Raw genomic sequence first — 12,013 nt, 5'->3', positions numbered from 1 at the left:
AAACAAATGCAGGGACTGTGCTGTCTTAATCTCTCACCCACTCACAGGGAAGAGCCATGTGGCTCTGCTGCTTGCCCCTCCCCCTGCTGAGATTTAAAGGCACACACATTCCAAAATACAAAGAGTTTGCAGGCTTTTTCTTTGCTGTGTAGCTCTTGTGTGATTGAGCAAGCCTGACAAAGCAAACGGTGATGCAGAAGGAAGCAAGAGAGAGAAAGAGAGGAAGTAGACAGCAGTGAGTTGCTCGCGGACCTGATAAGAGCCCTCCAGGGGCCTGAATTGGCCCCCAGGCCACATGTTTGACACCCCTGGTTTAGGACCTTTGCTGAGCAACCTGTCACTGAAGAGACTAAGGCAACAATTAAAAACAAATCCATTGGACAAAAGGAATAATATGGTCAGCTTGTGAGACCTTTAAAAATCTATTCACCCAGCTGTGTTCTTCAGAAAAAGATCATTGGATGAAGCGCATTTCTGAATGATTGGACTGGGAAAGGGCAAAACTTTTTTTAAAAAAAAGACCAACTGAAATGGCATTTTTAAAGTCCTCTTTGTGTTTCAAAGCTGGCTGTGGATGCACTTTAGAAATGAACATTGAGGGCTAGAAACTGATGTAACAGTGACTGCAGTTTGACTGGATTATGAACCAGGGCATGGTGCCTACAGCAGTCCTAGGTCACTCTAATTTAGCAGGTGGCAAATAAGAACATAAGAGGAGCCATGTTGGATCAGATCAATTCCCTGTCTAGCCCAACACTCTGTGTCACACAGTGGCCAAAGAAACCAGGTGCCATCAGGAGGTCCACCAGTGGGGCCAGGACACTAGAAGGCCTCACACTGTTGCCCCTTCTCTCTCTCTCTCTCTCGGCTTGACTTCGCGAACGAAGATTTAAGAAGGGTGCAGTAGTCCACGTCTGCTGCAGGCTCGCTGGTGGCTGACAAGCTTGGTCGTTCAGGGTGCTGCCGAAAAATGCTTTCGTCTCCGGGTCAGCATCAGGCGACCAATACCCTGAACTGCCTACATGCAGGATCGGGACTGCGGCTTCCAGTGGCATCTTCCACCTGCCGTTTCGCCCCTTGCCCATCGCTGCAGGACTTGGTGTGTTGTGGGTTGTGGATGTGGATATGCGCTTCAGGCCTGCGCAGAGGAAGTTTTAGGTGAAGCACAGTGTGTGCAGTACTGGCTCCACCCTTTCACCTTGGGGTCATCTGCCATGGCCCAGTAAGCCGGGATGCCGACAGCGAGTCCTCCAGTGGTAGGTGTTACATTAACGAGCTCTGTCTGCCCAGGCTTGATGTTAGAGTTTTCCTTCTCTTGGCTGGCGAGGTTGGTAAGCCCAGCCTGCCCATCCAGTTATACCGCTGGACATTCGGTTGCACCATGACGTGGCAAACTCTGTGAGAAACAGGGGGGGGGACAGCGGGAAGGTGTTGCCACGGATGCAGTAATGCAGGAGAGGCCATTGCAGTGACCATCTGCCAGGCATAGCCGGACACTGACCACGCGGCGTTCACTACACCGGGAAAGGAGAGGCTATGTATTGCGCATACACTTGCCCCTTCAAGCACCAAGAATACAGAGCATTACGGACCCAGAGTGTGCTGTCTCTACCTTGAGGCTAATAGCCACTGATGGACCTCTGCTCCGTATGTTTCTCCAACTCCCTCTTGAAGCTGTCTATGCTTATAGCTGCCGCCACCTTCTGTGGCAGTTAATTTCTCAAGTTAATTATTCTTTGGGTGAAAAAAGACTTCCTTTTATTGTTTTAAATCTACTGTTCATTGGTTTCATTGAGTTCCCACAAGTTCTTGTATTGTGAGAAAGGGAGAAAAGTACTTTTTTCTCTACCTTCTCTATCCCATGCAGTTATACCGCTGGACACCCCTATCATGTCACCCGTTTTGTTCCTCCAAGCTAAAGAGCCCTAAACCTTTTAACCTTTCCTCATAGAGAACGTGTTCCATCCCCTTAGCATCTTAGTTGCCTTTTTTTGCACCTTTCCCAATTCTATAATACCTTTTTTGAGGTGCAGTGACGAGAACTGTACACTGTTCCAAGTGAGGCCACGCCGTAGCTTTATACAGGGGCATTACGATACTGGCTGATTTGTTTTCTTTCTTTTTTTTTTTCCGTGAATAATTCTTTATTACACCCAAGTGAAAAACAAAGACAGTTAGACATACAATACACATACATATACAATACATACATCTCACAGTCAAATCTCACAATCACATCATCATATCAACCTCCCTCCACCTCACAGACATCCTCCCAAACACCCCGGGAGTAGACAGAGAATAGCTTTGTATATTCCCATTAATCCAACACTATACCTTTACTTTTTACCCAACAAAATATCGGTTCCCAACTCTCTTTACATTTTTGTATATTGCCATCACGTAACCTTGTAGTCATTAAATCCAGTTCCGCAGCTTCCATAAGCTTTACAATAAATTCTTCTCTGGAAGGTATATTTAGTAACTTCCAGTATTTTGCATACAATACTCTTGCCACGGTAACAATATACATTAACACCTTAATTATTTTAGGCGGAAAGGTCTCTGTACAGACATTTAAAAGATATAGTTCTGGGGAGTGGTGTAATGTAATTTTTAAGATTTTCTGAGTCCAAATACTAATTAGCGCCCAATACTTTTTAGCGTGTTCACAATTCCACCAAACATGAAATAACGACCCTTTTATCCTTTTACACTTCCAGCATTTGTCAGAATAGCTGGGGTGGACTTTGGCCAATCGATCTGGGGTTAAGTACCAGCGATAGATCATTTTATAGAGATTTTCCTTATACAGAGCTGGCTTTATTAATTTTACATTTCTTTTCCATAATTTCTCCCAATCTTCTATAGCAATACTATAGCCAAAATCCCTCAACCATTTAACCCAAGATTCTTTCGCCACTTCTCCCTGCATTTTCTCCTTAAGCAACCACTCATAGGTTTTGGAGATTAATTTCTGGTCAGTCTGGATTATTTGGTCAAGATCGTTTGGTTTCTTAGAAAAACCAAATTCTTTATCTTTTTGATGTCTTGATTTTATTTGGCACTGCAGCCACCAATCCATTTGGTCCATTTCTTCTGTTCGCAAATTATTTTGTCTATCTAGCAGGTTTTGATAAGTTAAATTATTCCAGTTGTAAAGATTCGGGTGGGAAAACGCCTCAGCCGATGATAACCACATTGGCGTATAAGAATAGAACTTCCTAATCTCTATCCAAGCTTTGAAGAGAGATCGTCTTATCTCGTGTCTCCAAAAGGAGCTATTTTGTGGAGGATTTTGGTACCAGAGATACCCATGCCATCCTCTCTCCAGACCCGCTCCCTCTATCACCAAGATTCTTTTATTTTTTAGTGTAAACCAGTCTGTTAGCCAAACTATTCGGCAAACCATATGGTATAAATTCCATTCTGGAAGAGAGAGACCACCCCTAAGTTTGTTATCCTGGAGTACCTTAAGCCTAATTCTGGGCTTTTTGTTCTGCCAGATGAACAATGAGGTTATTTTGTTGATCTGCTGAAAAAAAAGTTTGGGAAGCAAGATAGGGATCATCTGAAAGAAGAATAGTATTCTTGGCAGTACATTCATTTTTATGGTTGCTATCCTTCCCAGAAGTGAGATATGCAGATCTTTCCATCCGGTTAAATCTTGTTGTATGTCTTTCACTAATTTCTCATAATTGTTTCGGTATAAGTCTTTCAAATCATTGGTCATTTGAATTCCTAAGTATCTTATTTTTTTCCCGTATACGAATTCCGACTGAGTTTCAAATTGACTAACTTGTTCTTTATTCATATTTTTGGTAAAAAATTTCGTCTTCTGGACATTAATCTTGAGTCCCGCCACTTGTCCGTATTGTTTAAATGTTTCTTTCAAATGAGCAATGGATAAGTTGGGATCCTCCAAGACACACAGTAGATCGTCTGCAAAAGCTTGAACCTTCAGCTCCTCTCCTTTAATTTTGATGCCTCTTATTTTGTCTTCATCTCTAATTCTTTGCAACAGGAGTTCTAAGGTTAAGACAAATAGGAGGGGGGATAGGGGACATCCCTGTCTTGTGCCTTGTGCTATTTCAATCAGATCCGAATTGATATTATTAAAATTGATCTTGGCATTTTGTTCTGTATAGATAGTCTTCACCATGTTGCAAAAGTTTTCTCCGCAGCCCACTGCTTTTAATGATCTCAAAATGAAATCCCAGTTCACATTGTCGAAGGCTTTCTCTGCATCGACAAATATAAACGCCACTTGTTTCTCTGGGTGCTCTTTATAAAATTCAATAGCGTTTAATAAGAATCTCAAATTTTGCCTCATTTGTCTGCCTGGGATGAAGCCTGTTTGGTCTTCATGAACAATGGTGCCGATAACCTTTTTAAGTCTGTTTGCCAGCACTGTGGCGAAGATCTTATAATCGGCGTTCAACAAGGAGATGGGTCTATAGTTTCTCACTTCTGCTGGGTCTGTACCTTCTTTATGTATTAACGAGATCAACGCCTCCTTCCAAGATGCTGGGACTCTGTGATATTTTTGCGTATCTTCAATTACGTTTTTATATGGAATGAGCAATTCTTCTGCACATACTTTATAAAATTCAATTGGTAGCCCATCGGGGCCTGGTACTTTATTCATTTTCTGCTGGCTTATCGCCTCCACAATCTCCTGTGTAGTAATTGCCATTTCCAGTTTTCCTTTTTGTTCCTTTGATAGCTGTCTCAGTTTGGTCTTTGCTATGTAGTCGTCTTGCCGTTGGTTGTCAATATTTTGGCCTTTATATAGTTTTTGGTAAAATTTTTGAATTATCATTTTCATCTGATTAGTTTGTGTGAACTCATTTCCTTCTTCATCCTTAAGTAACTTTATAATTTTTTTATTTATTTCTTTCTTAAGTTTATATGCCAACCACCTGCTAGTTTTGTTTGCACTTTCCTCATAGAGAACGTGTTCCATCCCCTTAGCATCTTAGTTGCCTTTTTTTGCACCTTTCCCAATTCTATAATACCTTTTTTGAGGTGCAGTGACGAGAACTGTACACTGTTCCAAGTGAGGCCACGCCGTAGCTTTATACAGGGGCATTACGATACTGGCTGATTTGTTTTCAGTTTCTTTTCTAATATTCCCCAGCATAACATTTGCTTTTTAAATTGTTATTGCAGTCACACACTGGAGTTGACATTTTCAGCGAGTCGTTTACCATGACTCCGAGATCTCCTTCCTGGTCAGTTACTGCCCGTTCAGACCTCATCAGCATGTTTTTATAGCTGGGATTTCTGACTTCGATGCACACTACTTTGCACTTGCCCATGCTGAACCACAACATAATGACTGCTGACAGTGCCAAATTAAACCCTGTGGAGGCCCCTAGGCAATCGAAATCATGGGGGCCCTACAAGTTATCTCCGAGTCTGAGCACCCACCCCACCACCCATTGCCCCTCCTGCAGCCTGCGGAAACCTTCTCAAAAGCCCCTTTGACTAAGCTGCAGGGGAGAGGCAGAGAGAGGCAAACCTGGCAACAACGCCAGCAGCAGCCGCACCAGGCGAGTCAGGCAAAGAGCAGCTCAGTTGCTGGCTACGAGTGCAGGCTGGGAGGACTGCAAGCAGGGGGGAAACCGGGGTGGGGAGGGAGCTAGCTCGGAACCCATAAAGGCATGGGGGCCCATAGGCCAGTGCCTATTTGGCCTAATTGTTAATCCAGCTCTGACTGCTGGGTAATTAGATCAAGAAGGGTAGCTGTGTTAGTCTGTAGCAGTAGAAAAGAGCAGGCATCCAGGAGCACCTGAAAGACTAACAGTATTTGTGGCGGGGGATGAGCTTCCTTCCTTCCTTCCTTCCTTCCTTCCTTCCTTCCTTCCTTCCTTCCTTCCTTCCTTTTCCTCTCCTCTCCTCCCTCTTTCTTTCTTTCTTTCTTTCTTTCTTTCTTTCTTTCTTTCTTTCTTTCTTTCTTTCTTTCTTTCTTTCTTTCTTTCTTTCCTTCCTTCCTTCCTTCCTTCCTTCCTTCCTTCCTTCCTTCCTTCCTTCCTTCCTTCCTTCCTTCCTTCCTTCCTTCCTTCCTTCCTTCCTTCCCTCCCTCCCTCCCTCCCTCCCTCCCTCCCTTCCTTCCTACCTAGTACATCATAAATAAAAACATATAAAGGAAAGGAAAAGTCCCCTGTGCAAGCATCAGTCGTTTCCGACTCTGAGGTGACGTTGCTTTCACGTTTTCATGGCAAATTTTTTACGGGGTGGTTTGCCATTGCCTTCCCCAGTCTTTCACACTTTCCCTCCAGCAAGCTGGATACTCATTATACTGACCTTGGAAGGATGGAAGTCTGAGTCAACCTGGAGCCGGCGACCTGAAAACCTACCTTCCGCCAGGGTTCGAACTCAGGTCGTGAGCAGAGCTTAAGACTGCAGTACTGCAGCTTTGACACTCTGTGCCTCGGGGCTCTTAAGGAAAGGTCCCTGTGCCAGTCGTTTCTGACTCTGGGGTGATGTTGCTTTCACGACAGACTTTTTACGGGGTGGTTTGCCCTTGCCTTTCCCAGTCCTCTACACTTCCCCCGCCCCCCCCGCAAGATGGGTCCTTCTTTGACCGACCTTGGAAGGATGGAAGGCTGAGTCAACCTGGAGCCAGCTACCTGAAAACCCAGCTTCCACCGGGGATCAAACTCAGGTCGTGAGCAGAGCTTAGGACTGCAGTACTGCAGCTTTAACACTCTGCGCCACGGGGCTCTTAAAAACCTATAAGAAGAAGATATTGGATTTATATCCCACCCTCCACTCCAAAGAGTCTCAGAGCAGCTCACAATCTCCTTTCCCTTCCTCCCCCACAACAGACACCCTGTGAAGTGTGCAAACTCTTATCTGGGAGAACCGGGTTTGATTCCCCACTCCTCCACTTGCACCTGCTGGAATGGCCTTGGGTCAGCTCTGGCAGAGGTTGTCCTTGAAAGGGCAGCTGCTGTGAGAGCTCTCTCAGCCCCACCCACCTCACAGGGTGCCTGTTGTGGGGGGAGAAGATATAGGAGGATCGTGAGCCTCTCTGATTCAGAGAGAAGGGTGGGGTATAAATCTGCAATTCTTCTTCATTTGCTCTGTTCTGTTTTCAAGTCACTGAAATCTGAAGGAAGGAAGGGTCCACACCAGACGAGAGAAGGAGAGGGCGATAGATCTCCAGTTTGGGCGTGTTTCCTTTGCACCCAAGCCTCTTCCTGGAACCCATCTGGATCTCTAAAGCCACCTTCCCAGACAAATTGGATTTCCTGCGCCAGGGCCCGCTTCCCCTACCACAACCCTTCCACACCCTTTTCCTTTCTTTCCCTCCTTCTCTCTCTCCCTCCCTCCCTCTCTCGGTCTCCCTTTCTCTCCTCCCTTCTTGGGTAGCCACAGCCCCCTAGAGCTGAGTCAGTCCTTCTCCCGTGCCACAGCACTGCAGCACTCGGCAGGAAAGGAAAGCCAACCTCCCCGCCTCTCTCTCTCTCTCTGCACCTTCATCCGCAGCATCGTCCTCTTCACATCTCACCCCATCATGGCCAGCACCGTGTCAGGTAAGATTTGCAAGGTGTTTTTTTTTTCCTTTTAAATTATTATTATTTTAATTGTACGGTGTAGCTGAATCCTTCTGAAACAACCCCTGCTTGCTTGAAACGATGAACCTCATTTGCAGTCTTCTGCAAATCTTTTTGCCTTCGTGCTGGGGTGGGGTGGGTGGGGGATAATGATACGGGATGGTCCAGCTTTGAGAACTGTGATTGACACGCCTGTCAATCGGATGATTTGTTCTGTCTTATGCGGTTATTTAAAAAAAAAAACCTGGAAAATAGGGGGGGGGGGGAGAGATCCCTGTCTGGTTTACTTGTATCTGCAGGAAATGGGGATGTCAGAAAGGACAAAATGGAACGAATGTAGCTTTTCTTTTTTTTAAAAAAAAGGAAGGAGAAATGCATGCATCTGAGTTTGCAGACTCCAGGACTGGAGAGGGAGTGGTCCGCCCATGGCGCTGAAGGAAATCGGGGACTGTGGAGACCAGCTTTCCTGCAGGGGTGGTGCGACACCGCTGCACAGCTGCTCCCTTTCCCCACCCCAGGGTGGTGGGCCTGGTTGGGGGTGGCCCCCCCTGCTTTTCTCCCAGAGTGGCTGGCGGAAGCCGGTTGCCTTCCTCTGCACCACACCTGCTTTCCGGGGCTGGTACATATCCTTGCATTTTGCTGCATTCTTTTCTCTTTTTTAAAAAAAAATGGCTGGGGTGGACCACCAGCAGACAGGACTTGGCAAGGGGCCAGTGGGTCAGCTGTGTGGAAACAGACCGCGGAAGGCTCTAAAAGCCCCTTTGAGATGCTGCCCCCTTCAATAGGCACCTAAGCCCCCCTCCCCTTTTACATGAAGGAACAGTTGCCTTTGGTTCTTGCCTTTAACCTATGGAGGGGCAGTTGGGGAGGGGCTGGGGAAGGCAAGTGGAAGGGTGAGAAAAGAATGCATTCACATCTCTCAGGGCAGCCCCCACCCGGGAGCAGTGGCTTCTCCCCAGCCCCCTCCTCCCCACCTCTAGGGCGGGGGGGGGGGGGTGATGCCTGCAGTTCCTTGTCTGCGCTTCCCTCCTTTAGAAACCCCAGGTGGGGTGTGTGTGGAGGAGGTGTTCAGGGAGGTTTCAAAACCAGCTTTGCATGTCATTAGAAATTTGCCAGAATTCTTTTTTTTTTTTTTAAGATGCTTGATTCCTGCTAGAAAATCCACTTTCATTGTATTTCAGTAAAGGGGGAGGGGAGAGAAAGCAAAGGTAGGGCTGGGAGAGACGGGGTTCCACCCACCTTTCCCTTGATGGATGCATCCTTTTCAACTGCAACGCAAGAGTTGCCAGAGACTGCCAGGACACTGCTGGGAAGGAGTTGAGGGGGGGGGGGTCACGCCTGGGTAGCAGGTGCCTTCCCCATATGGTGCTCTGGAACAATATGGCACTTCCGTCCCTCCCCTCTCCTCCCTTCCCCTCCCCTCCTCTCCCTTCCCCACCCAGCCCCATTCCCCCAAACAATAAATTTCAATTTGCTGACAATGAGGCAGAGCTTTTAAAGCTGAGAGGCTTGCCTTGGAGAGCCATTTCAAGTCTTTTTCTCCCCTTTCGTGGATTAGATCTGGCATAATGTCCGTGTCAGGAATTCCAGGGAGACGGGAGTGCAGATGAGAGCCTGGGAGATTTTCTGGTTGGGTTTTTTTTTTTTTAATGCAGAAGACAAAGAGACAGATCTGGGGACATCTGAGGCAGCGCCCTGTCCTTGAACACAGGCTTGCAAACCACAGAGCTGAGAAGAAAGATTTTCTTGGGGAGTGTGCAAACACGGCTCTTTCCCCCCTTTTCTTTCCCATTCCCTCACCCCAAGATCATGAACGCAGGATATCTTTGGAGGAAGGGGATGCTGAGTATCTGTATAGATGCCCAAGTGTGTGTGTGGGGGGTTCTCTTAAGGTTTTCTGTTGGAGGAAACAAACCCCCGAAAGAAGCACGTTCTCCACCTTTGCTTGTTTCCTTGGCACATCCCAATGGCTTGGATATTAGCATTTCCACTGAGCCACGGCACATGCTCAGTACGGATTCAGCTGCAGCGGTGGCTGTGCCTTGCCGAAGGATGCTGGCCGGGCGGAGACCTTGTGTGTGGCCCAAAGAACCCTTATGCGAGACCCACAACCGGATCCCAACTTCTTGAATATTCTCCCCCCGCCCTGGACTGCACAATGCCATGCAAAAATGGTGCACTCATCTGCAGTGCAGGCAGGCCCCTTTTGGTGTCAGAGCGTGGAATTAATCGCAGTGACCTTTTTGGGGAGGGGGAACGAATTGGTGCAGTATCTCGCAAGCCCCTGGGGACTGCTCTTAGGTGGCGGATTTGTGCTTCTCGGGTAGGGGCCGGCCCACCCATAGCGCTGGCTGCATGCCTGGACACACGAAGCTCCTTTACTCAGAGTTAGACCCTTGGTCTGCCAAGGTCACTCTTGTCTGTTCCGGCAGGCAGTGGCGGGCTGGCCAGGGTGTCAGCTTGCCCGATGGCCAGTGGGCCCCGGAGGCCCCTGATGAAGTTAAACATTAGACAACGTGTTAACAATGTTAATGACCTTTTAGTAGCTTGAAAATATAATAGACGTCCCCAGGGTTCGTTTTGTAGGAAAAAAATAGGTGGTGGAGCTCATCCAGGGATTGTTATGCAGCTGCACCTACTATTCAGTACACAAGGTAGGTAGGCCTGGAATTCAAGGCCTGGAAGTCCCAGTATTATTACTGCCATGCAGCTAAAATTTACCTTGTATTTAGGGTTGCCAGCCTCCGGGGGGCTGGGGGGGGCTGGGGATCTCCCGCTTTCACAACTGATCTCCAGCTGGCAGAGATCAGCTCCCCTGGAGAAAATGCCACCTGTATTTACATTTAGTATCTACTGTATGCTGCCAGTAATATGTACAATATATATACACTGTAATTACTAAAAATATATATTTATTTTGCAAAAGTTTTAATGGTACCTTTTTATTTATTTTTTAAATTTTATTTATTTCTTATACAAATGAAATGATAGCCTTATAGCTGTGGGTAGGCCCCCTATGTCTTCTGGCAACCAGTATTTTCAGACCCAGCCCGCCACAGGCAGCTGCTCTCCAGAGTCTCAGGTGGAGATCTTTCACACGTCACCTGGTCCTTTCGACTGGAGATGCTGGGGACTGAACCTGGGACCTTCTGTTTCCTAAGCAGATGCTCTACCACTGTGCAACAGCCCCTCCCCTACTCTCCAGGGTCTCAAACTGAGGTTTTTCACTCCTACTTGCCTGGAGCCTTTTCAGTTGGAGATGCTGGGGACTGAACCTGGGACCTTCTGTTTCCTAAGCAGAGGCTCTACCACTGTGCAACAGCCCCTCCCCTACTCTCCAGGGTCTCAAACTGAGGTTTTTCACTCCTACTTGCCTGGAGCCTTTTTAGTTGGAGATGCTGGGGACTGAACCTGGGACCTTCTGCTTCCCAAGCAGATACTCTACCACTGTGCAACAGCCCCTCCCCTACTCTCCGGGGTCTCAAGATGAGGTTTTTCACTCCTACTTGCCTGGAGCCTTTTTAGTTAGAGATGCTGGGGACTGAACCTGGGACCTTCTGCATGCCAAGCAGATGCTCCACCACTGAGCCACAGACCCTCTCACAGCTGCCATTAACCTCTGCCATGGGTAGAATCGGCATCCGGCTGGACCATCCAACAGGCCTATCCACGCCAAATGGGTGCTGAGTACTTGCGCAGCTGCAGGTTATCTGACTGGCTATCTCCAAACCTGGTTGGGTGTTGTTGTTGTTCAGTCGCACAGTTGAGTCCGACTCTCTGCGACCCCATGGACAAAGTCACGCCAGGCCCTCCTGTCCTCCACCATCCTCCGAAGTCTGCTCAAATTCGTGTTGGTTACATCAGTAATGCCGTTCAGCCATCTCCTCTTTTGCCGTCCCCTTTTTCTTTTGCCTTCTGTCTTTCCCAGCATCAGGGTCTTCTCCAGGGAGTGCTCCCTTCTCACTGGGTGGCCAAAGTATTGGAGCTTTAGCTTCAGCATCTGACCTTCCAGGGAACAGTCTGGGTTGATTTCCCTTAGGACTGACTGATTGGATCTTCTTGAAGTCCAAGGGACTCTCAAGAGTCTTCTCCAGCACCACACCTCCAAAGCATCTATTCTTGCACTGATCATTTAAAAGTTGCTTTAGCAGCAGCTGTGACAAGGATCTTGGCACCGATTTGACATGGGTGCCAAGCATTTGGCCTGTGGAGGTCGAAAGAATGTGGTGGTGATGGAAGACAGCAGGAGAAGGGGAAAAATGATCCCAGAGATATACTCTCAGCTGTAGTTGAAGACTTCTTTGACTGCACCATCTCCTTGGGATAGGAGGCACAGAGCCAAAGCCAGGTCTTAGAACCAACAGACCCTTGTCTGTTAATTAGAGCCAATATTAGTTGCAGAATCAGGAAATTGAGTTGAGAAGAGGGCAAGCACAGTGAGTGTGGAT

The 12,013-nt window shown here is 47.3% G+C and overlaps 1 protein-coding gene across 1 annotated transcript in view; it reads left to right on the top strand.

The window, feature by feature from the left end:
- The first annotated feature begins 7,427 nt into the window (after window positions 1-7,427).
- The window catches only part of STMN3 (stathmin 3), a 51,962-nt gene continuing 47,376 nt past the window's right edge, over window positions 7,428-12,013 (top strand). Inside the window, exon 1 of the mRNA XM_060233203.1 lies at window positions 7,428-7,544. Coding sequence (XP_060089186.1) covers window positions 7,526-7,544 — 19 coding nt within the window. The 5' untranslated portion in view covers window positions 7,428-7,525. The remainder of the gene's footprint in view (window positions 7,545-12,013) is intronic.

This window comes from Heteronotia binoei, chromosome 2 (genome assembly GCF_032191835.1).
Source record: "Heteronotia binoei isolate CCM8104 ecotype False Entrance Well chromosome 2, APGP_CSIRO_Hbin_v1, whole genome shotgun sequence".
Taxonomy (NCBI): domain Eukaryota; kingdom Metazoa; phylum Chordata; class Lepidosauria; order Squamata; family Gekkonidae; genus Heteronotia; species Heteronotia binoei.
Note: the sequence above shows the minus strand (reverse complement) of the source record. Positions and strands in the feature narration are given on the sequence as shown.